At 40.4% G+C, this 26,606-nt stretch overlaps 1 protein-coding gene across 4 annotated transcripts in view; it reads left to right on the top strand.

Moving 5' to 3' along the window:
- The window catches only part of CFAP65 (cilia and flagella associated protein 65), a 66,246-nt gene extending 41,992 nt beyond the window's left edge, over nucleotides 1-24,254 (top strand). For all 4 annotated transcript variants that reach the window (XM_070729116.1, XM_070729122.1, XM_070729132.1 and 1 more), the window contains exons 25-33: nucleotides 2,449-2,595; nucleotides 4,143-4,259; nucleotides 5,326-5,463; nucleotides 9,691-9,756; nucleotides 12,633-12,847; nucleotides 15,252-15,416; nucleotides 17,341-17,616; nucleotides 20,121-20,258; nucleotides 23,853-24,254. In XM_070729116.1, the coding sequence (XP_070585217.1) occupies nucleotides 2,449-2,595; nucleotides 4,143-4,259; nucleotides 5,326-5,463; nucleotides 9,691-9,756; nucleotides 12,633-12,847; nucleotides 15,252-15,416; nucleotides 17,341-17,616; nucleotides 20,121-20,258; nucleotides 23,853-23,949 (1,359 nt within the window). In that variant the 3' untranslated portion in view covers nucleotides 23,950-24,254. The remainder of the gene's footprint in view (nucleotides 1-2,448; nucleotides 2,596-4,142; nucleotides 4,260-5,325; nucleotides 5,464-9,690; nucleotides 9,757-12,632; nucleotides 12,848-15,251; nucleotides 15,417-17,340; nucleotides 17,617-20,120; nucleotides 20,259-23,852) is intronic.
- The last annotated feature ends 2,352 nt before the right edge of the window (nucleotides 24,255-26,606 follow it).

The raw sequence follows: 26,606 nt of genomic DNA, 5'->3' as shown, positions 1-26,606 counted from the left end.
GGATGACTGGATCTCCAGAGACATAAAGCTCCTGAGGTTGCTAAAATATCCTGTGGGAGATTTCAAACATAAATATCACATGATTAAAATGAAAACAACATCAAGTTGTTTTACCTGCAAGGAATCCACGTTGGGCCATAATATGTGTGAATTGGATTAAAGTCTACAGAGAGGGGCGGCATACAAATCCAATAAATTAAAATCAAAATAAAATCAATAAAGAGTTTGCCTAGCAGAGCCATTATCTCTGTGCTGTCCAGTCAGTCCCAGCAGTGATGCTTATACTTATTATGGTTGAGGCTGGAAGGTTTGACAAATGGAAATACTGTATTTTGCAATGGTAAATCCTGGTGCATTTGAGTCTGGCAGGGTAGTAGAAAGCCATAATGAATGAAATAGAAAGTTTGGATGTATTATGCATTCTTTTGAAAGTCAGAGGTTCTCCCCCCCCTCCCAAAAAAAATATCATGGGTAGAGCAAAAATAGAGTTCCAATTTCACTGCCCCCAGAATACTCTTCCATCATACCTATACCCAGTGAAGGGCTACCAAAATTTTAACTACCACACTACGGGCATGGCTTATGCAGGACGCCCTGCATTTTCTTTCAACATCTTTCAGTGCAAATTGGGTGCTCTGGGGTGGAGCTCCATTTTCGCTACCCCACTGCATTCCCCCCATACCAACCGATCCGGGAAGTAGCCCACCCCTGCCTATGCCCATTGTCCTTGCTTCCACAACATCCATTCATTGCTTTCTACATTGCCTTTTGTTCTTTAAACTTCTCGGTTTAATCTCCATGCCACTATGCTTCTTTGACTTTTATATATAACTTGCAATCATTTACTCTGTTTGTTAACTGCAATCATTTTGGTCTTTGGAGCCAAAATAAAATAAAATACTTTTATTTTATTCGGTGCAGTCAGGCGGTAGGGAAAGCAAGTAGGATGCTTGGCTGCATAGCTAGAGGTATAACAAGCAGGAAGAGGGAGATTATGATCCCGCTATATAGAGCGCTGGTGAGACCACATTTGGAATACTTTTGTTCAGTTCTGGAGACCTCACCTACAAAAAGATATTGACAAAATTGAACGGGTCCAAAGACGGGCTGCAAGAATGGTGGAAGGTCTTAAGCATAAAACGTATCAGGAAAGACTTAATGAACTCAATCTGTATAGTCTGAAGGACAGAAGAGAAAGGGGGGACATGATAGAAACATTTAAATATGTTAAAGGGTTAAATAAGGTCCAGGAGGGAAGTGTTTTTAATAGGAAAGTGAACACAAGAACAAGGGGACACAATCTGAAGTTAGTTGGGGGAAAGATCAAAAGCAACGTGAGAAAATATTATTTTACTGAAAGAGTAGTAGATGCTTGGAACAAACTTCCAGCAGACGTGGTTGGTAAATCCACAGGAACTGAATTTAAACATGCCTGGGATAAACATATATCCATCCTAAGATAAAATACAGGAAATAGTATAAGGGCAGACTAGATGGACCATGAGGTCCTTTTCTGCCGTCAATCTTCTATGTTTCTATGTTACTTTTGCTACATTGCGTAACCTATTGGACTCAAACATTTCTTTTTTGCCCTGTTTCAAGTAATTTTCACATCCTATTCCTACTCATTCTGTGGGAAGATCTAATGCATTCTCAAGGATCCATATTTTTCTCATCTGGCAGTCATTCTACTTTCTCTCTTTGTTTTTCTTCTATGTTCACGTTTTCCTAATCCACTCTTAAGTACAAGTTTGTTCAACATTCGGAACATTTTCATATCCTTGTATCCTTCACTAATTTTCTTTCATTGTAAACATTCTAATCAATCATGCTTTTTGGTTCAGTCCTTTCCAATATATTGTACTTAGTAGACTTATGCTTAAATGACTTATTTGAAATAATCACCCATTTTTGTATGTAAATATGACCCCAGGCATAATTCTCATTATTCTCCATTGTCTGAAGACCTTATGACTTTTTCTGTACTCTCTTGACTAATTTCTACCCATCCATTTATGTTGCCTACAGAATAATACACTACTCAAAAAATAATAATAATAAAGGGAACACTTAAACAACACAATATAACTCCAAGTAAATCAAACTTCTATGAAATCAAACTGTCCACTTAGGAAGCAACACTGATGGACAATCAATTTCACATTCAACTTTATACAGAACAAAGTATTCAGTGAAAGTATTTCATTCATTCAGATCTAGGATGTGTTATTTGAGTGTTCCATTTATTTTTTTGAGCAGTATATTTTCCCTCGATCCCATTCATTTCACCGTAGTTTATGCATGAAATGCCCCATAAACACCTACCATTAGCTATAGGCTCTAGATACCACTGTAGGTCACCTAGTTTCCTTCCACTGGTTAGGCCAAGAAAACAAAGGGATTCTTATTTATTAGGGCAGCAGTTCATTCTGTTTATTTTCTTTCCAGGCAGTATATTTATCTCAACCTCGGATAGTTCTTGGCAATATCCCTGTTTACAGCAAATGCAGTCGCCTTTTTTTCCTCAACAATGCTTCCGAGGATGAAGCCATCATTTTTACCTGGCACATACCTGGGATCTCTCTTGCCACGGTGGTGAGTTTCATCTGCATGATTGGGGGGTTTGGGGGTTTTTGTTTTTTGTTTGGCTTCCTTGTCTTTCTCCTGGGAAATCTGTTCCTTTCAAGTTTCCTCAATGGCAATGTGAGAAGACTTGTTCAATTGGCTTTAATTTTATCAACACAAACTTGTGATCTGGGTTGGCCACAAATGCAAAAATCTCCAAAAGTTAATATGGTAAATATTTGCTAAAGAGAACAGGATGACCCAATTGCAGTGTTATATTTTATGACTCCAAAGCAATCAAAGGGGAAGAGCCTTCTCTGTGGTGGCCCCAGCCCTTTGGAACCAACTCCCCCCAGAGATTAGAATTGCCCCCACCCTCCTCACCTTTCGTAAGCTTCTTAAAACCCACCTCTGCTGTCAGGCATGGGGGAACTGAGATATTCTTTCCCCCTAGACCTTTACAATTTACGCATGGTATGTCTGTATGTATGTTTGGTTTTATAATAAGGGTTTTTTAGTTGTTTTAGTATTGGATTGGATTGTTACATGCTGTTTTTATCATTGTTGTTAGCCACCCCAAGTCTACAGAGAGGTGCGGCATACAAATCCAATAAATAAATGAATGAATGAATGAATCAATCAATCAATCAATCAATCAATCTATCAATCAATCAATCAATCAATCAGTATTCCACTACTGTGGCTATAGTCAACTATGCTAACTTTTTTTTTAATATCAGGAGGAAAGAGTCTATTTCCAGAGAGATAAACAAAGATAATTGTTTTTTGGGAAAGGCTAGTTTAATGAACAGAAGGACCAGGGGAGACATGATAGCAGTGTTCCAATATTTCAGGGGTTGCCACAAAGTAGGGGGAATCAACCTATTCTCCAAAGCACCTGAGGGTAGAACAAGAAGCAATGGGTGGAAACTGAACAAGGAGAGAAGTAACTTAGAACTAAGGAGAAATTTCCTGACAGTTAGAAAAATTGACCAATGGAACACCTTGCCTCCAGAAGTTGTGAATGTCCCAACACTGGAAGTTTTTAAACAGATGTTAGATAACCATCTGTCTGAAGTAGTGTAGGGTTTCCTGCCTAAGCAGGGGGTTGGACTAGAAGACCTCCAAGGTCCCTTCCAACTCTGTTGTTGTTGTTGTTCTTATTATTATTATTATTATTATTATTATTATTATTATTAATGTGAAGGTAGTATGTTGCATGCTTTATGCACTCATTTATTAATTTCATTGTTTTATTTGGCCACCCAATTTACAAGACTGATCCTGAGTGAGTTACGGTTCAAAGAAACACGAAATGGCTTAAATATATAATATATAATGTGATGTTATGTGATACAATATAACATAGTAGACATAAAAAACAAGATAATGGAATAACAATAATTATAATAACAGAAGCAGCTCAGGCCAACCCAACAACACATATCTCATTTGAGATCCTTGCATTCTACATAGGCTGATGCCACAATCTTTAGAGCCTCGTGGAAGGACAGAAGGATGAGGGCTGCCTGAATCTTGATATATTATGATATAGTAATCCATTGTTTTGTTTCAAGGCACTGAAGATCATACCTCAAACTGGAATTGTGCAGGCTGGAGAGAGCACTCATTGTGTTCTTACACTGAATGCTGGGGAAAATCCATGCTTCTACAATGTGGATTTGATCTGTGAGGTGAGACGTAGTGGATACCTTAGATCAGTGATTTTCAACCTTTTTTGAGCCGCGGCACATTTTTTACATTTACGAAACCCTGGGGCACATTGAGCGGGGTGGGGTGGGGCTAAAAAAAGTTTGGACAAAAAAAATTTCTCTCTCTCTCTTCCTCCCTTTTACTCTATTTCTCTCTCCCTCTTTCTCTCCCTTCCTTCCTCTTTCTTTTTCTCTCCCCATCCCTCTTTCTTTCTCTTCCTTCCTTCCTCTCTTTTTTGCTCTCTTTCTCTCTCTCTCCCTACCTTTTTCTATGTCTTTCTCTCTCTCTCCTTCCCTCTCTCTTTCTCTCTCTCTCTTGCTTTCTTTCTTTCTCTTGCTTTCTTTCTCTTGTTCTCTTTCTCTCACTGTTGCTTTCTCTCTCTCTCTCTTGTTCTCTTTCTCTCTTTTACTTTCTTTCTCTCTCTCTTGCTTTCTTTCTCTCTCTGAGCTTCGCGGCACACCTGACCATGTCTCACGGCACACTAGTGTGCCTCGGCACACTGGTTGAAAAACACTGCCTTAGATCGACGTTTCCTCTAATACCAAAAGCCAGGGATTTTTGGTTGATTATATTTAATGTAGGAGGTTTTGGTGCCAAATAGGAAGGCTATCGTTCTAAAGAATATGAGACTGCACTGAAATTTGTCACTGATCAGTTCATTAAAATTAATCAATAACTAATTCAGGATTTATGTAATAGGGTAATTAAGGCTGAATGGCTTTTGTCAAGGAAACATCTGCATAGAAGCCTCAAGAACTTAGAAATAATGTACACCTAACACAAATTATATTTTTCCATGAAGCGTCAGTTAGAATGCATGATTGACCATGCATGGTTTCATTTCCTCTTTCCTGTCATCTAAACATGTTGGCTTAAGTATTCTGCATGTAATGGTTTTGTTTTCTCTTTGGTGAGATAGTTATTTCCAGTAATTTCTATAAACTATTAAGCTGGTCAGAAATTAAATTTCAGAAGGCACGTAAGGTGTGACTAACAGTAACAAAAATCCCAGCTGAAAAATGTTAATCCGAGGCATTTTCCCTGTAGATTTTTACTCAAAACTCCTTACATCAATATGAGAAAGAATTGCATGAATGGGAAAATGAAAACAGTCGCCAAGCTGTGGAGTTTACCATCACTGAGAAAGACATGGATTCAAAGAAGGACTCAGATGAACCTTTCAAGGTAAAAAGTAGTTTGCTATAATGGTACATCTCATTCTCTGTCGTCCCCTTCTTCTTTTGGCCTCAATCATTCCCAGGATCAGGCTCTTTTCCAGTGAGTCCTTCCTTCTCATTAGGTGGCCAAAGTATTTGAGTTTCATCTTCAGGATCTGGTGGTCTGAAGAGCAGTCAGGGTTGATCTCCTCTAGGACTGACCGGTTTGATCGCCTTGCAGTCCAAACGACTCACTGGTGTCTTCTCCAGCACCAGAGTTCAAAGGCCTCAATTCCTTGGCGTTCAGCCTTTCTTATAGTCCAACTTTCACAGCCATACATTGCAGTTGGGAGGTTTCCAAGAAAATATTGGACATCCTTTGTCTGGGATGGCTTAAGGACTCCTGCCTTAGACAGGGATAGGACCAGAAGATCTCCAAGGTCTCTTCTAGTCTTATGATTCTGTATTCGATGAGTCATGTTTTTTTGAATATATACTGCTCAAAAAAATAAAAGGAACACTCAAATAACACATCCTAGATCTGAATGAATGAAATATTCTCATTGAATACTTTGTTCTGTAAAAAGTTGAATGTGAAATTGATTGTCAATCAGTGTTGCTTCCTAAGTGGACAGTTTGATTTTGATTTGATTGGATTTGATTGGATTTGTATGCCGCCCCTCTCTGTAGACTCGGGGCAGCTAACAACAGTAATAAAAACAGCATATAACAATCCAATATTAAAACAGTTAAAAACCCTTATTGTAAAACCAAACATAGATACCGACATTTATTTATTTATCTATCTATCTATCTATCTATCTATCTATCTATCTATCTATCTATCTATCTATCTATCATCTATCTATCTATCTATCTATCTATCTATCTATCTATCTATCTATCTATCTATCTATCTATTGGATTTGTATGCTGCCCCTCTCCGGAGACTCGGGGCGGCATACCATGCATAAAATTGTAAAGGCCTAGGGGGAAAGAGTATCTCAGTTCCCCCATGCCTGGCGGCAGAGGTGGGTTTTAAGAAGCTTACGAAAGGCAAGGAGGGTGGGAGCAATTCTAATCTCTGGGGGGAGTTGGTTCCAGAGGGCCGGGGCCGCCACAGAGAAGGCTCTTCCCCTGCGTCCCGCCAAATGACATTGTTTAGTTGACGGGACCCGGAGAAGACCCACTCTGTGGGACCTAACTGGTCGCTGGGATTCGTGCAGCAGGAGGCAGTCCCTGAGATAGTCTGGTCCGGTGGTATGAAGGGCTTTATAGGTCATAACCAACACTTTGAATTGTGACCGGAAACTGATCGGCAACCAATGCAGACTGCAGAGTGTTGGTGTAACATGGGCATATTTTGGAAAGCCCATGATTGCTCTCGCAGCTGCATTCTGCACGACCTGAAGTTTCCGAACACTTTTCAAAGGTAGCCCCATGTAGAGAGCATTGCAGTAGTCGAGCCTCGAGGTGATGAGGGCATGAGTGACTGTGAGCAGTGAGTCCCGGTCCAAATAGTTTGATTTCACAGAAGTTTGATTTACTCGGAGTTATACTGTGTTGTTTAAGTGTTCCCTTTATTTTTTTTGAGCAGTGTATTTTCTAAATATATCAGAGAAACATTAATCAAAAATAGTGTTCAGGTTTCAGCTACATACTTTTCTTAAGGCCAACCAAGTCCTTTGAGTTGCTAAACTAGAAAATCTAAGTGGTATCTTACTCTCACTAATTTATATGAGTTCTCTAGGAAATTCCCTGTGGGGAACTGATTGGTTCTAATTCAGTTCATTGAAACATGTATAATCATATACATTATTATCTTAGTTCCATTTGTATCGTTATATTATTATTTGTATTGGAAGTTCTAAGTATAATTATAAAAAATATAAATAAAATTTTTTTATTTGTTGAATGTGTATGCCATTAACTTCATATAAATGCCTCATGTCACCTTACACAAAAATTAAAACATCCATGGTATAATATATGTTCTGTCGGGCTCTCTGGTAGAATCCTCCAAAAAATTCACAGGTACAAATTCAGACACACACACGTTTGAAAATGCAAAACAATGTTCTTTATAATGAAAATTCACTTAAACTAAGCCCTCTTTTGGTATAGCAAAGAGCACTCGCCTCCAAACAAACTGGTAATTTGTACAAGTCCCTTATCAGTTCTGCGATACTTAGCTTGCAGCTGTGAGGCAATTCACAGTCCTCCTTCTTTCACAAAGTGAAACCACTTTGCTCTGGTTTAGTTTCAAAGCGGGGAAAATCAGCACACAAAAAGTCAAAGTCAGTAAAGCAGTCACGAAACACAACAATCAGATAATCCTCCACAATGGCCAAACCCACAGGCTGCTATTTATAGCAGCCTCACTAATTACCACAGCCCCACCCAACCACAGGTGGCCTCATTTTCTTTGATAATCTCTCAGTTGTTGTTGCCTATGCATCGCTCTCCGCATGCGTGGCTGTATCATTAAATCTTGTTCTGAATCCAAGGAGGAGCTAGATAATTGATCTCCTTCTGAGCTGTCTGCCACACTCTCCTCCTCCCTGTCACTCATGTCTTCTTGGTCAGAGGAGCCTTCAGCAGATTCCACCAGGGGCAAAACAGGGCTGCAGCATGTTGATGTCTCCCCCACATCCACAGTCCTTGGGGCAGGAGCTGGGCCAGAGCTAACCACAACAGTTATATAACTTTTAAAGTGTACACAATACATTTAAAATATCACTAATAAAGCATGCACAATAAATTTGAAACATCAATCTTTCAAATTTAAAATGCCCATAGTCAGAGCCAACCCGATGACATAAAAATACAATGAAATTATAATGGTTGCAATGTTAAATAAGTAGATTTATTTTCTATTAGGACATATCTTTACAAGGATTTTGGAATTAACAGGCCTGGGCCATGGTAGAGAGAAGAGTACAACCTGTTCAAAATACTGTACATCAGGGGTGTCAAGCTTGATTTCATTGAGGAAATGCTTCAGTGTTGTGTATGACCTCAAGGAAGAGGCTGGGTGGGGCATGACCAGGGTAGGCGTGGCCAACTTGACATCACTTGTGTCCGGACGCCTATGGCGGTTCAAGCACTCTGCCAGAAAAAAAGGGGCTCCTGAGCTCTGCTTTTGGCTGCGATGGCCTCCTACAACCCTCCGCCAATGAAAACAGAGCTTGGGAGGCTGTGGGTGGCCCACCCAAGCTCCATTTCCACTGGTGGAGGCAGCACAAACTGGTCCTTTGCTGTTTCCAGGGCTGCTCTCTGGGCCAGATCTGAGCACCATGGGCTGGATCTGGTCCCTGGGCCTTGAGTTTGACACCCCTGCTGTATACAGTAATATGTCAATAGTTTACTAAACCCTGGGAATTTTCACAGTACAGTAATACCTCATCTTACAAACTTAATTGGTTCCGGGATGAGGTTCTTAAGGTGAAAAGTTTGTAAGATGAAACAGTGTTTCCCATAGGAATCAATGGAAAAGTGATTAATGCGTGCAAGCCCAAAATTCATCCCTTTTGCCAGCCAAAGTGCCCATTTCTGTGCTGCTGGGATTATCCTGAGGCTCCCCTCCATGGGAAACCCCACTTCCAGACTTCGGTTGCCAGCGAAGCGCCCGTTTTGCGCTGCTGGGATTCACCTGCTGGGATTCCCCTGCAGCATCACAAAAACACGGAAGTCCAGAGGTGGGGTTTCCCATGGAGGGTAGCCTCAGGGGAATCCCAGCAGTGCAAAAATGGGTGCTTCACTGGCAACGGAAGTCCGGAGGTGGGGCATCCAAGCGGCAGCGGTGGGTTTGTAAGGTGAAAATAGTTTGTAAGAAGAGGCAAAAAAATCTTAAACCTTGGGTTTGTATCTCGAAAAGTTTGTATGACGAGGCGTCTGTAAGATGAGGTATCACTGTAAATGCATAGCTTGGTGTTATGGGGGGAAACCAGCAGGAGAAGGAGTGCCCAGTTGACTTTTTTCCTGTAAAGGCAATAGAATCCATCACTGATTTTTCTCCAGCCTCACCTAGACAACCACAAGGAGTAAACGAGATTGTCCACTTTGAGTGGAGAAGTGACCGGTCAAGAAAGAAAGGTTTAGGTTTCTTTATTCAGGGTTGCAATCTTCTTCTTTTTTTAAAGGTCACATCCTACAGTTTTGTGTACATGGGTTAACTTGCTTCACTCAGGTGTATATCACATCTGTTCCAATTCTATAACTTTTTGTTACAATTATCTTTTTTTTCTTTCTTTAGGGAGCTCCAAATGTACCAGGATTATCAAAGTTTTCTAAAGTATTTACGAAGATTAAAAAATATAAGGTAATTAGTTATATGCTTTTATGGAGAAATAGTGAGATCCCTTGTTGTCAGCCTCTGCTCCAGAAACTGAGCAGGAAATGTAAATAGTCCAGGCATATTTCTTTATTTCACCAAAGACATAAGATCATAAGGTTAAAAGTCAGTGCCATGACAAATCAAAGGATGAGATATAATATAAGTGTTTATATGCAAATACTAAAAATAGGGACAGTGTTTGATGTAAGGAAAAAACATGGCATAAATTATGGAAACGTGATATAGCCAGTGGGATACAGTTATCTTTGTGACATGACCTCTGAAAAAAAGAAAGGAAGCACATAATGGGAGCAGATCTGCTTTGTAGGCAGACTGACATAAAGCAGAAGCCACAAAATGGAGCAGAATCTTCTACTGATCTCCATATCAATCCACTAAAGCAGGTTAGTACTCAGCACATACTATTGTCCCACACCAAGAGGCTAAAGCTGACCTGTGAATAGAAAATAAATTAGAAAAAAAGAAACAAACATAATTTCCCTTCATGTAAGCATAGTTGAGAGCATGTGCACCAGACAAATTCATTGTGTGTCCAATCACACTTGGCCAATAAAATTCTATTCTATTCTATTCTATTCTATTTCATTCCATTCCATTCCGTTCTATATAACAAGCAGGAAGAGGGAGATTGTGATCCCGCTATATAGAGTGATGGTGAGACCACATTTGGAGTACTGTGTTCAGTTCTGGAGACCTCACCTACAAAAAGATATTAACAAGATTGAACGGGTCCAAAGACGGGCTACAAGAATGGTGGAAGGTCTTAAGCATAAAACGTATCAGGAAAGACTTTAATGAACTCAATCTGTATAGTCTGGAGGACAGAAGGAAAAGGGGAGACATGATTGAAACATTTAAATATGTTAAAGGGGTAAATAAGGTTCAGGAGGGAAGTGTTTTTAATAGGAAAGTGAACACAAGAACAAGGGGACACAATCTGAAGTTAGTTGGGGGAAAGATCAAAAGCAACCTGAGAAAATATTATTTTACTGAAAGAGTAGTAGATGCTTGGAACAAACTTCCAGCAGACGTGGTTGGTAAATCCACAGTAACTGAATTTAAACATGCCTGGGATAAACATATATCCATCCTAAGATAAAATACAGAAAATAGTATAAGGGCAGACTAGATGGACCATGAGGTCTTTTTCTGCCATCAGTCTTCTATGTTTGTATGTTTCTATTCTATTCTATTCTATTTTTTCTATTCTATTCCATTCCATACTATTCTATTCTATTCTGGAAATATGAATCTTCTGGACAACTAAGAAATCAAATTCCTAGATGCTATAAGCACTCAAAATCTATTCAAAAAGCTAACAAGAGGAGCATTTTCAATGTTTTATACACTATAACACTGATCCGAATGCTAAGTACAGTCCAGTATTTTCTTTCAGAGGTGTATTTAAACCAATTGGGAGGTTAAAAAAAATCTTCAGGTGTATCTAAAACGTCCAACTTGATCTAATGTGACTTCAGAAGATCAAGCTTTAAAAAAAAGATTAATGAAAAGAAGATTGAAAACAAGGGTCAAGAAAGTCAGTCTCTAAATGTTTGGCAATGTTTACAAAACAATGATAGTAAAATCTCAGCTACAGTGTCCAGAAAGGTTCTCCAAGAGAATATCAGAGTGCCCAGCAAGCATGATCAGATGCAGTTGAAGGCAAAAACCTTTCCCCCCAAAGTGGGTATCTTCCCCATATAAGAACAGCAAAAGAAAATTTGGAAAATGTTGATTTAAAAAAATATGAGGGGTCAATAAAATAAGCAAAACATTTTGCAGAGCATACAAAGAGAAGAATGTTTAAAAAAACCAAAAACCTCCCTTCAAAGATATTTGGAGTAGGAAGCCTATCAGCTGGGCGCAGAGATCTTCAAACTTGGCAACTTTAAGACTTGTGGACTTCAACTCCCAGAATTCTCCAGCCAGCATGGCTGGCTGGAGAATTCTGGGAGTTGAAGTCCACAAGTCTTAAAGTTGTCAAGTTTGAAGACCTCTGAGCTAGGGCATTGTGGGAGGGAGGGAGAAGGGAGGAAATGAGCTGCATTTAATGCCTGGGCAATTCAAATAATGCCTGCATATAATGCCTGGGCAATTCTAAAAATAGGAAAGACATATGAAATGAAATGAAATTAGTTCCTACCTATCTACCCATTCCTTCTGTTATCTTCTCCCATTTAATTACGGTACTTAGCAAGATGCTTGAATGTTACAAGTTAAAATAATTACGAGAATCACCCAGAAAGTAATGCACCACATTTTTCCCCCTGCAACAATTATTTATTGAACACAATGAAACTTACACACAAGAAAGAATTATGTTTCTTCTACACTCTCTATCTTTCCACGTAATCTACATCCCGTTCTATGTCCTTCCTCCAGCGAGGCACAAGGGTGTGTATGCCCTATCGGTACCATTCCTTGTTCTGGTCACGAAGCCTTGGAGCTCTGCCGAACCGTCTTCTAATGGCCTCACCCTCTGTGCCTAGTGAATAACTGTACTTCTGTTGACTGCAGATTCTCCATAAACTGTACACAAACATTGGTGAATGTTCCTAACAGTTTCTTTCTCGGCAGTGAGAAATTCAGTGATGACACACTGCTTGTAACATACATCATTTACAAACGCCATTTCAAAACACTGCTGCAGCTACACTATCTGTCTGAAGAAATGCAAAATTTACACATGGAATCCTGACAATTCAAATAATGTACATCTAAAGTTTCGCATTCATACCATTACTTTAGGCTGAGAAAAAAAAAGTGGTGCATTACTTTCTGGGCGACCCTCGTAGATGGTTCCTGTTGCTTAATGGTTTGTTTTAATTTCTTCTCAACAGACTCTTCCTCCTATTAAGAACATCACTGAGCCAAATGCCCCTGCCAGCCGTAGTGAGAGGAGGAAGGGAAGAGACAAGGAAGCCAGCAGGTTTTGGCCCAAGCCCGAATTACCCAAGCCCTTTCTCATGCACCTCGGCTTTACAGCCAGGTCCCACACAATCGATGATTTCTTGTCCAACTTCTCTAGTGACTTGCCCCAGCACTTCCTTTACCGGTAAGACGCATTGTTTTCCTTGCCTTCTCCAGTTGTCACTTCTCCAGTTAGAGATGTTGGATCTCTGCTGATTCTCCACGTAGAGATTTTATGTGATGCTCTTCGTAATCTATTTATTTATAGCTGGATGTATTTATTTATTTATTTATTTATTTATTCATTCATTCATTCATTCATTCATTCATTCATTCATTTATTCATTAGATTTGTACGCCGCCCCTCTCCATAGACTCGGGGTGGCTCACAACAACAATAAAACAATTCAAGACAAATCTAATAATTTAAAAACATTTTTAAAAAACCCATTATTAAAGCAGACACACACACAAACATACCATACGTGAATTGTATAGGCCCGGGGGAGATGTCTCAATTGCCCCATGCCTGATGGCAGAGGTGGGTTTTAAGAAGTTTACGAAAGGCAAGGAGGATGGGGGCAGTTCTAATCTCCGGGGGGAGTTGATTCCAGAGGGTCGGGGCTCTTCCTCTGGGACCTGCCAGACGACATTGTTTAATCGATGGGACCTGGAGAAGGCCAACTCTGTGGGACCTAATTGGTTGCTGGGATTCGTGCGGCAGAAGGTGGTCCCGGAGGTATTCTGATATGCCGTACACTAAGCCACAGTTTATTATGGAATTCTTCAATATACCATAGGGCAGAGGTCTTCAAACTTGGCAACATTAAGACTTGTGGACTTCAACTCCCAGAATTCTCCAGCCAGAATTCTAGGAGTTGAAGTCCACAAGTCTTAACGTTGCCAAGTTTAGGGACCCCTGCCGTATAGGCTAGATTTCTGTGTTGGACCAAGCCATAAATTTACAAGGCACAATCCGGGTAGTCCTTGAGTTACAACCACTATTGAACCCCAAAATTTATGTTGCGAAGTGAAATATTTGTTAAGTGAGTGTGCCCCATGTTATGACTTTTCTTGCCACAGTTGTTAAGTGAATTGTTGCGTTTGTTAAGTTACTAACATGGTTGTTAAGTGGATCTGGATTCCCCGTTGACTTCGCTTGTCCGAAGGTTGAAAAGGGTGATCACACGAACTGTTGTAAGTCTAGGACTAACTGTAGTCAATTTACCAGATGTGCTGATCTGATTTAGCATGTTTTATGATAGGTGAAATCACTTAGGTTTTAGCACTGATGATGTTATCTAGTTTGGTAATGAAATGCTTGCAAGAATGCAACTAATCTGCTAGACTAGAGCATCAACAATCCCATCGAAAACCACTTAGTACAATGGTACCTCTACCTAAGAACGCCTCTACTTAAGAACTTTTCTAGATAAGAACTGGGTGTTCAAGATTTTTTTGCCTCTTTTCAAGAACCATTTTCTACTTAAGAACCTGAGCCCGGAAAAATTTCCCAGGAAATTTGAGAGCGGCACGAAGGCCCAGCCAGTTTCCTGCCATTCCCCTTTAATACCGGCCATCTTGGACTTTTCTGGGCTGCCAGAGGAGGCTTTTGGTAGCGCTTTAGTAGGCTTTGGCAGTCCATAGCGAACAAAGCATTTTCTTTTCTCTGGACGCTTGGAGAGGGAATAAACCACTTCACTGTGGTGACTCCCTCACGCTGTCTCCCATACACCCGGCATGAGATTGCCTCCTGGAGAATCTGGGTACGGAAAAGCAAAAGGGGGGGCTTCGCCTCAGCCAAATCCAGTCGACTTCAGCCAAACCGAGGAGTCACCACAGTGAAGGAATGGCGCCAGTTACAAAGCAAGCAAGCTAGAGGAGAGGGGAGCACTTCAGCATGGGAAGGAAGAGGAAGCAGGTAGCAGCAGCAGCCGCCTTTCAATCAAAGGAGCAGGAGGTTCCTCCCTCTTGCCCACCTGGGTTTCTCTCTCTGGCGCAGTGTATGGGAGGCAGCCTCGTGCCAGGTGTATGGTAGGCACATGCTCCTCCTTGCCTCCTCAGGGTCCCTCTTTTTTCTTTTAAGCATTAAAGTTTTGGATTTTTTTTATTTCCCTCATCTCACCTTCTTCCTTCGGCAGTGACTGTCCTCCTCCTCCTCTTCCTCCTTCTCCTCCCACCCAAATTCTGAGCTTTTATTTTTTTCCTAATCAGTTTGCATGCATTATTTGCTTTTACATTGATTCCTATGGGAAAAATTGCTTCTACTTACAAACTTTTATACTTAAGAACCTGGTCACGGAACAAATTAAGTTCTTAAGCAGAGGTACCACTGCACTTGCTTTAATTTTGCTTCAGTTGTACTATTATGAATAAAACCTGTTTTATATATTGCTTCTTTAATGTGGAAATATTGGAATGGGGAAAACAATCTGATTGCCTTTGTAGTATGAGGATATCTAATAAACAGAGCTGAAGGACAAATCCTACCTGCTTGGTTGTAGAAAGATCATTTTAAGATATAGTTTTAATGGGGTTTTTTTTTACAGTCAAATGAAGAAAACAAGAAAAGATTCTGTACGTAGGGCATCTGTATTCTCAGTTTCGAGCAAAACTGGAAGAGGATCTATAAAAGATGCCACCTGGATGGATCTAGAAAATTGCACAGAACAAGAAGCTGAGCTACTGACAGACATGCTGTCTATGGTGATCAAGTAGGTGGCTTGTCTATCAAAAGTCCTGAAATATTTAGATGGTATATATGCACTGCCTTATTGTATATAGCTACGTATGTTATAAATATATATAGATTGCAGGCTTAGAATTTGTATCAAATGTATGGTATGATGAAAATAATTTATTTTTCAATTATTCCTGTATGCCTTCAGAAGCTTCATCAGGAAGGTTAATTTAAATCATTTATGAGAAATGCGAGACCTGATAGGATTGAGATTGGATTCCTTGTCCAGGTCCAGTGTACCAAACTGATATGAACCATACAGATTCAATTTCATGCTCCATCAATAAAATTCACTGGAGGACTTTGGGCCAGTCATTATCACTCAGTGCAACCATTGTCTGCCTGGCCTGTATCTCTGGAAAAGTAGGGATGATTCCCAGTCATTTTTCCTTCTTTTATCCCTGACACATAAATGAATCATCTTAATGTATCCCAGCGGCCGGTCAGATCCCACAGAGTCAGCCTTCTCCAGGTCCCGACAGCCAAGCAATGTCGCCTGGTGAGGACTAGGGAAAAGGCCTCCTCTGTAGTGGCTCCAGTCCTTTGGAACCAATTCCCCCCAGAGATTCACACTTTTCCCACCCCCCTAGCCTTTAGCAAAGGTTTTAAAAACACATCTTTGTTGGCAGGCCTGGGACCGTTGAAGCGCTGACACTCTGCTCCAGCCAAATAGTATCATTATGATGAAATGAAGTCAGTTGAATGATTTTAATGTTTTGGTTTTTTTAAGATTAGGTTTTAAATGTTTGGATTTCCAAATGTATCTTTTAGGGTTGATTTTACAATTGTTTATTTTGTATTCTTTTTATGCTGTAAGCTGCCCTGATTCCCCTGGAGAAGGGCAGCCTAGAAATCCATCAATCAGATAGATAGATAGATGATAGATAGATAGATAGATGGATGGATGGATGGATGGATGGATGGATAGATAAGATATAAGATAGATAGATAGATAGATAGATAGATAGATAGATAGATAGATAGATAAAGGTAGGTAGGTAGGTAGATAGATGATAGATAGATAGATGATTAGATATATATATATATAGATAGATAGATAGATAGATAGATAGATAGATAGATAGATAAAGGTAGGTAGGTAGGTAGGTAGATGATAGATAGATGATAGATAGATAGATGATTATATATATATATATATATATATATATAGATAGATAGATAGATAGATAGATAGATAGATAAAGGTAGGTAGGTAGGTAGATGATAGATAGATGATACATAGATAGATAGATGATTAGATAGATAGATAGATAGATAGATAGATAGATAGATAGATAAAGGTAGGTAGGTAGGTAGATGATACATAGATGATACATAGATAGATAGATAGATAGATAGATAGATAGATGATTAGATAGATAGATAGATAGATAGATAGATAGATAGATAGATAGATAGATAGATAAAGGTAGGTAGGTAGGTAGATGATAGATAGATGATAGATAGATGATAGATAGATAGATTAGATAGATAGATGATTAGATAGATAGATAGATAGATAGATAGATAGATAGATAGATAGATAGATAGATAGATAGATAAAGGTAGGTAGGTAGGTAGATGATAGATAGATGATAGATAGGTAGGTAGATAGGTAGGTAGGTAGATAGATGATAGATAGATAGATGATAGATGATTGATAGATAGATAATAGCTAGCTAGCTAGCTAGCTAGCTAGCTAGCTAGCTAGCTAGCTAGCTAGATAGATAGATAGATAGATAGATAGATAGATAGATAGATAGATAGATTAGATAGATAGATAGATGAATGCATTAGCTTTTATATTACCAGTTTTTCAGGTGCCTATGGGCAATGATGCAACAAATCTTAAGATCCTTAAACTAAATTCCAATATATGCCCCTTTTTGATATTCCAGGGGTTTGTTGGAGGAGACACAGTTCCAAGAAGCAGTGGCCAGAAGCCTCACAGAGCCCATACCCTACTTCTACCAATTCTGGAGTGAAAAGTCAGCAAAACAAAAGAAGTCTCCACCTTCTGGCACCTCTCCAGAAACTCCTTCCCCGGAGTTCAGTGCTAAGAGTAGGACAGATGGTGAAGACATATCTCCCAGAGTCACTTCACTTGTTTCAGAGAACCTAAGTGTCATTATTCGCAAGGAACAGTCCCGGGAAGAGAAAGAATTCATTATCAGGTGAGGCAATTTGAACCTCTCTAAACTGAAAGTTCAGGCAAAGTATTTTTATTTATTTAATTGATCATTTAATCAATCAATCAATCAATCAATCAATCAATTAATCAATTAATCAATTAATTTATTTATTAATTAATGATTTATTTTGTCCAATACACAATACATATTGAAGAGAATAGACATGAAGTATTATAGATAAAGAAAAGATATAAAAATAGAGGAGAAGTTATATGAAAAGAAGAAAAGATATATGATATATGAGATTAGGAGAGACAATTGGACAGGGGACGAAAGGCACACTAGTGCACTTATGTACACCCCTTACTGACCTCTTAGGTGTTCCCTTTATTTTTTTGAGCAGTGTAGATTCCAAGATGCCAGAATAGAAGCTTTGGTAATTTAGAAATTTATCTTTTCTCATGGTTTTAGGCGACCCCTGTGAAATGGTTGTTCAACCCCCAAAGGGATCCAGACCCCCAGGTTGAGAACCACTGCATCAGAGCTTTAAGCTGATTGGCAGGAAGGTCAGAGGGATACCCCACTGTAAGCACCTGATTGGTCGGATTGTAAAAATATGTTCCAAGGTGCCAGAATAGAAGCTTTAGTTCCTAACACCATGGGAAATTTGTCTTTTCCCAGGGTCTTAGGGGATCCCTGTGAAACTGTCGTTCAACCCCCAAAGGGGTCCTGACCCCCAGGTTGAGAACCACTGTATTAGAGTCTTGGTGGCACAGTGGTTAGAGCACAATATTGTAGGCTAATTCAGCTCACTTCTAGGAGTTTGATCCTGACTTGCTCAGAGTTGACTCAACCTTACATCCTTCTGAGGTTGGTAAAATGAGGATCCTAATTGTTGGATGCAATATGCCAACTCTGTAAACCACTTAGAGAGGGCTGTGAAGCGGTATATAAGTCTAAGTGCTATTGTTAAAAGCTATTAATAATAGACACATAGAAACATAGAAGACTGAAGGCAGAAAACATGGTCCATCTAGTCTGCCCTTATACTATTTTATCTTACAATGGATATATGTTTATCCCAGGCATGTTTAAATTCAGTTACTGTGGATTTACCAACCACGTCTGCTGGAAGTTTGTTCCAAGGATCTACTACTCTTTCAGTAAAATAATATTTTCTCACGTTGCTTTTGATCTTTCCCCCAACTAACCTCAGATTGTGTCCCCTTGTTCTTGTGTTCACTTTCCTATTAAGAACACTTCCCTCCTAGACCTTATTTAACCCTTTAACATATTTAAATGTTTCAATCATATCTCCTTACAATGATAATCCTGGATGAGGTTTTCCAAATCATTCAATATAGAACATTGCCAAGCAAATTGTAAACATTCTTTACTCTTACGCACTGCCAAAGTATCTCTCATGAGTAGCCCATTTTTATTTTATTTATTTATCAATTTAGTTTCTCATTACAGTGATCCCTCAATTTTCGCTGGGGTTGTGTTCCCAGACTGCCCGCGAAAGTCGAATTTCCGCGAAGTAGAGATGCGGAAGTAAATGCACCATTTTTGGCTATGGACAGCCAAAAACTACCCCCGCGCACCCTTTTCCAAGGCCGCGTAAGGAGCCGGGCTTGAAGTTGGGGGTGGGGAGCGACGAAAGTGCGGAGGCCGGCAAAGATTGTTTTGAATGTTGGCCACCCCAGCGCTTCTGACCCCCTCGCCGCTACCCCCCGCCCGCCCGATCCGCCCCTCTCACCGGCTTTCTTGGGGCACGGGTCCTCCTGCAGCAGCGCTGGCAGCTGCGGCTTCTCGTCCTCCTCATTCGGTCGCTAGCCGCTCTGAGCGCTTTGACAATGCCCGCCCCGCCCTTCTCGCAGTCCCTTAGCTGAGAGCACTTTCGTCCCAGCTGTCAGCGAGGGGGCTTCAGGCGAGACGGGGCAGGCGTTCTCACAGAGAGAGAGCAACAGACAGAGCGAGATAGAAAGGAGAGAGGGAGAGAGAGAGTGAGAAAGGGAGAGAGAGAGAAAGAGCAAGAGGGGGAGAAAAAGGGGAGAAAAAAGAGAAATGAGAAAATGATTGAAGCAGAGAATGACAGGAAAGAGAGAGAAAGAGAGAGAAGTGACTCTTGGTGATGACGTATGACGTCAACGGGTGGGAAAAACCGTGGTATAGAAAAAAAACCGCGGAGTATTTTTTAATTAATATTTTTTGAAAAACCGTGGTATAGCCGTTTCGCGAAGTTTGAACCCGCGAGAATCGAGGGATCACTGTATATATTTCCCACGTAGCTGACTTTAAGCACGCCAAGGTCAGGGTTGGGGTTTTTTCCACCCCAAAACATTCTGTAAACTGCCCTGAATCCCCTGGAGCAGGGCAGCCTAGAATAAATAAAAGAAACGATCTTGGGTGATGCATACTTGGCTGAGTTTGCACTGTTGACTCTGTCATTATGAACGGTGCTGTGGGCACAGTCCCGTGACAGCAAAATAGGAAACCCCAGCATCAGTGAGCGTGAAGATCTGAAATGTGCTTTCTTTTTTAAGGATGCCGGCCTTTGCAAATGTGGCTGAAATGGTGCTGGATAACACCCTCCAGAACATTCTGGTGGAGGCCAGCCGTGGGGAAGTAGTGCTGACAGCACGGCCGAGAATCATTGCACATTCTCCTGTTTTCTCCCAAAAGTGAGTAGATCAGCAGTGGAGGGGATAAGGGCTCCTGGCTTTTGAAAGGGCTGGTTCGAAATTAAAATGTCATTGAGTAGAGGAGCAGAGCTGGTGCCTGTTTGGGTGAGTTTAGGAGTGGTTGAAATGTCTTTCTGCATCGGCTTCTCTTGTGTTTCTTCTTTGGCTGCCTCCTGCTCTTTATTGATTTGATTTGATTTGATTTATTGGATTTGTATGCCGCCCCTCTCCGGAGACTCGGGGCGGCTAACAACAATAATAGAACAGTATACACAATAATCCAATAGTAAAAACAATTAAAAACCCATTAAAGTAAAAACCAAACATACATTCAGAGATACCATGCATAAAATTGTAAAGGCCTAGGGGGAAAGAGGATCTCAGTTCCCCCATGCCTGATGGCAGAGGTGGGTTTTAAGTAGCTTACGAAAGGCAAGGAGGGTGGGGGCAATTCTAATCTCTGGGGGGAGTTGGTTCCAGAGGGCCGGGGCCACCACAGAGAAGGCTCTTTCCCTGGGTCCCACCAAGCGGCATTGTTTAGTTGACGGGACCCGGAGAAGACCTAACTGGTCGCTGGGATTTGTGCAGTACAGGTAGTACAGGTACCTGTACTACCTGCAGTACATTGGGCTGTACAGGTAGCCCTCGACTTACAACAGTTCGTTTAGTGACTGTTCAAAGTTACAATGCCACTAAAAAAAGTGACTCTCCCCCCCTCCATTTTCCTCATGACTGTTTTTCCACAGTTGCCACCTTCCTATCATCCCCATGATCACGTGATCTAAATTCAGCTGCTTGGCAAAGTTCATGGGGAAGCCAGATCCACTTAACAACCAGGTTGCTAACTTATCAGTTGCGGAGATTCAGTTAGAACAACTGTGGTAAGAATGGTCGTAAGATGGGGCAAAATTCGCTTAACCAATGATTCACTTAGCAACAGAAATTTTGGGCCCAGTTGTGGTCATTAAGTTGAGCACTACATGTATACGGTACAAAAGAAATCCCAAGGAGTCCATGAAAAGGACTGTGCAGAGGAAAGGAAAGTAACCAGAAACTTACAAAAGTTTGTTTAGTGACCGTTCTAAGTTATAACGCGAGAACAATCATGGGCTTCCCTAGGTATGCCCATGTTACACCAACACTCCGCAGTCTGCATTGGTTGCCGATCAGTTTCCGGACACAATTCAAAGTGTTGGTTATGACCTATAAAGCCCTTCATGGCATTGGACCAGAATATCTCCGGGATCGCCTTCTGCCGCACGAATCCCAGTGACTGGTTAGGTCCCACAGAGTTGGCCTTCTCTGGGTCATGTCGACTGAACAATGTTGTCTGGCAGGACCCAGGGGAAGAGCCTTCTCTGTGGCGGCCCCGACCCTCTGGAATCAACTCCCCCCCGGAGATTAGGATTGCCCCCACCCTCCTTGCCTTTCGTAAACTCCTTAATACCCTCCTCTGTCGCCAGGCATGGGGAAATTGATTCCCCTGGGCCGTTTCCGCTTTACGTATGGTTTGTATGAGATGTATGATTGTTTTTTATATTAGGGGTTTTAAATTGTTTTAACCATTGGATTTGTACTGTTTTGTTGTTGTGAACCGCTCCGAGTCTCCAGAGAGGGGTGGCATACAAATCTAATTAATAATAATAATAATAATAATAATAATAATAATAATAATAATAATAATATTACAACACAGCAAACGAGATCACTATGCTGGATTTCATATTTCATCACCAGTCGGGCACTTCCCAAGCACCTAGGACTGCGTGATATAATAATAATAATAATAATAATAATAATAATAATAATAATAATAATAATAGCACTGAAAAAGTGACTTATGTCCAGGCGGAGGTTCCTACTTACTGCGGTGCGATGCAGGAGATCGGTGTGCAGGCGGACGTGTCTTGGCAGGATTTTGCTTCTGCGCATCCATAGGAAACAAAATCTCGCAAGAGGACGTGTATATGATTTCGGTGATTTTTTGCTTATGGCAGCAAAATCTCACACGTATGCACATCCTCTCGCAAGATTTTGCTTCCGGCACATGCGCAGAAGCAAAATCTCACTGGGTGTGTGTGCGCGCATGCCCGCCAGCTGTGCGCGCATTGCAGTTTGCCAGTGCTCAGAGTGGCTCGTACCGGTAAGGAACCCAATACTGCTTATGTCCATTTTTCACACTTATGACACTTGCATCATATCCTTGGACGCATGATCAAAATTCAGATCCTTTGCAACTGACTCATAACTATTATTTGTTTGCTTGTTTTGTCAAAAACATATTAGTACATAGGAATATAAACATGAGTTGAATACATGAAATGAATATGAATAAAAATAAAAGGGTACATTAGGACAGGGATGGTAGGCACAATGGCGCCCTTATGCACGCCCCTTACAGACCTCTTAGGAATGGGTTGAGGTCAACAATAGGCAGCCCAAGGTTAAAATTTGGGGAGTTTGTTTGGGGAAGAAACCACAGAGTCAGGTAGTGCATTCCAGGCATTGACAACTCTGTTGCAGAAGTTGTATTTCCTGCAGTCAAGTTTGGACATATTTATGGCAGTTGTAGCATCCCGGGATCATGTGATCCCCTTTTGTGACCGTCTGACAAGCAAAGTCAATGGAGAAGCCAAATCCCCTTAACAGCTGTGTTACTAACCTAGCGACTGCAGTGATTCACTTAACAACCGTGTTGTAAAGAAGGTTTTACAAAAACTCTCTGAACAACTCTCTTGCTTAACGACAGAAATCTTGGGCTCAATTGTGGTTGTAAATTATTATTTTATTATTATTTATTGGATTTGTATGCCGCCCCTCTCCATAGACTCGGGGCGGCTAACAACAATGATAAAAACAGCATGTAACAACCCAATACTAAAACAACTAAAAACCCTTATTATAAAACCAAACATACCATGCATAAATTGTAATGGCCTAGGGGGAAGGAATATCTCAACTCCCCCATGCCTGGTGGTATAAGTGAGTCTTGAGTAGTTTATGAAAGACAGGGAGGGTGGGGGCAATTCTAATCTCTGGGGGGAGTTGGTTCCAAAAGGCCGGGGCCGCCACAAAGAAGGCTCTTCCCCTGGGGCCCGCCAAACGACATTGTTTAGTCGACGGGACCCGGAGAAGGCCAACTCTGTGGGACCTTATCGGTCGCTGGGATTTGTGAGGTAGCAGGCAGTTCCGGAGGTGATCTGGTCCAATGCCATGTAGGGCTTTAAAGGTCATGACCAACACTTTGAATTGTGACCGGAAATTGATCGGCAGCCAATACAGGCCACGGAGTGTTGTAGAAATGTGTTGAAGAAATTGAGGACTCTCTGTAAATGGGAAGGAAGCTTAAGTGAGGACCATGGATTCAGTGGGTAAAGATGTGAGACCTACAGAACGGATAATGAATTCACACATTCTTTAGGCTGAAGGAAAATCTCACGCAACAATTTTGTGAAAGAAAGGCATTCACCTGCCAGAGAAGTACTCCCTTTCTGCACTTGCCCAACCTTGTTCTTTAACAAGTAGAGACATTTTAAAAAATAATTTACAATGGTTGTTAAGTTCTGAACTTTCAAAGGAATTTTTGTCTTTCAGAGGTGTCAGTCCCATCCTTTCGATGCACAGAGCATCTACAATACAAGGGACCAATACTTCCAGCGAAGGGCAGCGGCACATTGTCTTGGCCCCGTAGGAGCTCACAGAAGATTCTGGAAGATCACTGTGGATATTACTGGTGGGAAGACGGCCCTTTGTGATTCATATCCCTGCTGGAAGATGCCTCTACAGAATTGGGTCCAAGGAGAAATGACGTTTGCAGTAGAATCTGATCTGATTTTGCTCTGTGCAAAACCATAAAGGCAGAGGGCCTTCTCCTGGATATAACATTCAAAATAAAATGTCATTTTGTATCGCAGGAAAAATGATTCTAATTGTGTCAAAGGAAAGAGATTGAGCTTTTTGCCTTTCATATTATAAACATATGTGATTCTGCTTTTATTTTTGTGTGGCAATTGTTCGGTTTTAACCCCAGCAGGGGGCAGCTTAGGCTTCTGGCCTAGTTTGCCAAGAACAGGTTTCACTAGATGTTAAATGTAGAGGATACTTTCCTTAGTTACTGTGATCGCCAGGTAACAATGAAGTTTAACAATTGTGCGTGAATATAAGGCTATAGCAACTATAAGAGATAATATTAACCAGGAAGGAAATAGGCTTCCTGGAGCTGGTTAAAAAACAGGTCATCCACAGAAACAGTCCTTTATTCCTTTTTAGTTTTAAAATAGTGCTTCACAATTTTATTTCAGCTCTCTCTATGGAGTTTGCTTTATTTATTAATTAGATTTCTATTATTATTGTTGTTGTTGTTGTTGTTGTTGTTGTTGTTGTTGTTGTTGTTGTTGTTGTTGTTAATTAGATTTCTATGCTGCCCTTCTCGAAGCAACTTGCCCTGTTATCAAATGTTTCAGAGTGCTGTGGTGTACCGGCATTATAAAGGAAAAAAAAGTGGTTTCCTTCAAATCATGTTGAAATAGGGATAAAGTCATGGGCACATCTATGTAATCTACTTGCTAATACTAAATGATGTCAAAGGAAGGATCTTGGAGCAAAGGATTCTTTTCTGGATTTTTTTTAAAGGATCAGAGAATATTCGGTGTGGTTCAATCATCAATCTGGCCTGTGCTGGACATCACTTCATGCTTCGAGGCATGGAGTAGACACACCTTTGGAGCACATGATTGATGGCAAAATGCCATCGCAGCTCAAATGGAATCAAATAGAATTGCATGAGCATTGGAAACAATGGCTGCATTCAACCTTTTCAGAGAATTTGCCTTTCACTGTAAAAACTTCTGCACTCTACATACTACTAGCACTTTCTCATGTAATTTACTTTAGCAGTGGAGTTTGACTATCACGAGAGAATGATTGACCTGCCCGAGCCTATAATCCTATTAAAAATAATAATAATTTAGGCTGAAGCTAATTTATTTGAGTGAAACCACATTGGCGTTAATATAATACTTTTGATTTTGTTGGGTGTCTCCCTATGAGTTTCATTGCTCACATACAAATCAAACTCTCTCAACCTTTTTTTACATACTGCTGCATTTTGGCCAGAAAAATAGGAAGGTTCTCAGATATAAATAGAAAACAATTTCTTATTTGGAGAATTTATCCCTCCTTGCTTTTATTTGAGAGCTAGCTTGCTATTGTCTTCGGAGAGGGGTGGCATACAAATCTAAATAATAATAATAATAATAATAATAATAATAATAATAATAATGAAACTGAGTTGGGACAGCTGATGGGACAGTGGGACAAGGTAAGAAGATATATGATGAGCAGAATCCGAGACCAAGCTACAAGAAATAAATTGGAATCACTCTATAATATGTAAACAGATACTGTATATTGCTCTTGGGTTAAGTGGACTATACAAGAAACACCCCCAATTTGGTGGTGGGGAATGTGTGTGTGTCGGGGTGGTGGGCACAATTCACTATGCACTGTTTTATGTTGTGTGATATAAAAATTGTTAAAAATCAATAAAAATATTAATAATAATAATAATAATAATAATAATAATAATAATAATAATAATGGTGAAGGCATCAGGCAGGAGATTGAGAAGTCTAGTCCCATCTTAGGCGAACAGCCAACAGGGTGACCTTGGGTCAATTAGTTACTCTTAGCCCTAGGAAGCAGTCAATGGCAAACCTTACTGAAACAACCTTGCCAAGAAAATTGGGTGGACACGTTCCATTTTAGTATAATTCATAGTGACAACTCTAAAAAGGTTCTGAAACAGAAAGTAGAAATAGGAAAATATACCTGCAATTAAAGTACATCCAGAATGAGTAAACCTTGAGAATTCCTGAAAAAGCCATTGGTATTACAGTGTTACACACACACACACACACACACACACATACACACACACCTTTATTTCATTGGCTTACTGTCTCACATTTATATAGTACAGAATAAGATGATTTAATCTATCTGGGATAAAGAGAATTTCAATCTAAAAAAAGAAGCCCAGGACCAAGTCATATCACACTTTCACCTCGCTACAATAACCCACCTGATCATTTGTGACCATTCAAAATAATATAATCACAGAACTTGGATGTTAAGATGTTTTGGGAGTCAAGTTATTCTTTACATGCCATCAGTAATTGTCAATTCTGAGTCACTGCGTAGAATTTCTCTGTGACTAGCTGTCCGTCTTGGTCTTTCACATCTTCCAATAATGCACTCATTGCCACTGGATGTTAATTCTATGAATGCAATTAAGCTGCATTCCCTCTGATGGGTGAAAGGCATACATAATCTTCAGAAATTTTAAAC

Source organism: Erythrolamprus reginae, chromosome 1 (genome assembly GCF_031021105.1).
Source record: "Erythrolamprus reginae isolate rEryReg1 chromosome 1, rEryReg1.hap1, whole genome shotgun sequence".
NCBI classification, from domain to species: Eukaryota; Metazoa; Chordata; class Lepidosauria; order Squamata; family Dipsadidae; genus Erythrolamprus; species Erythrolamprus reginae.
The sequence above is the reverse complement of the archived record's forward strand: the minus strand, read 5'-3'. Positions and strand labels throughout refer to the sequence as shown.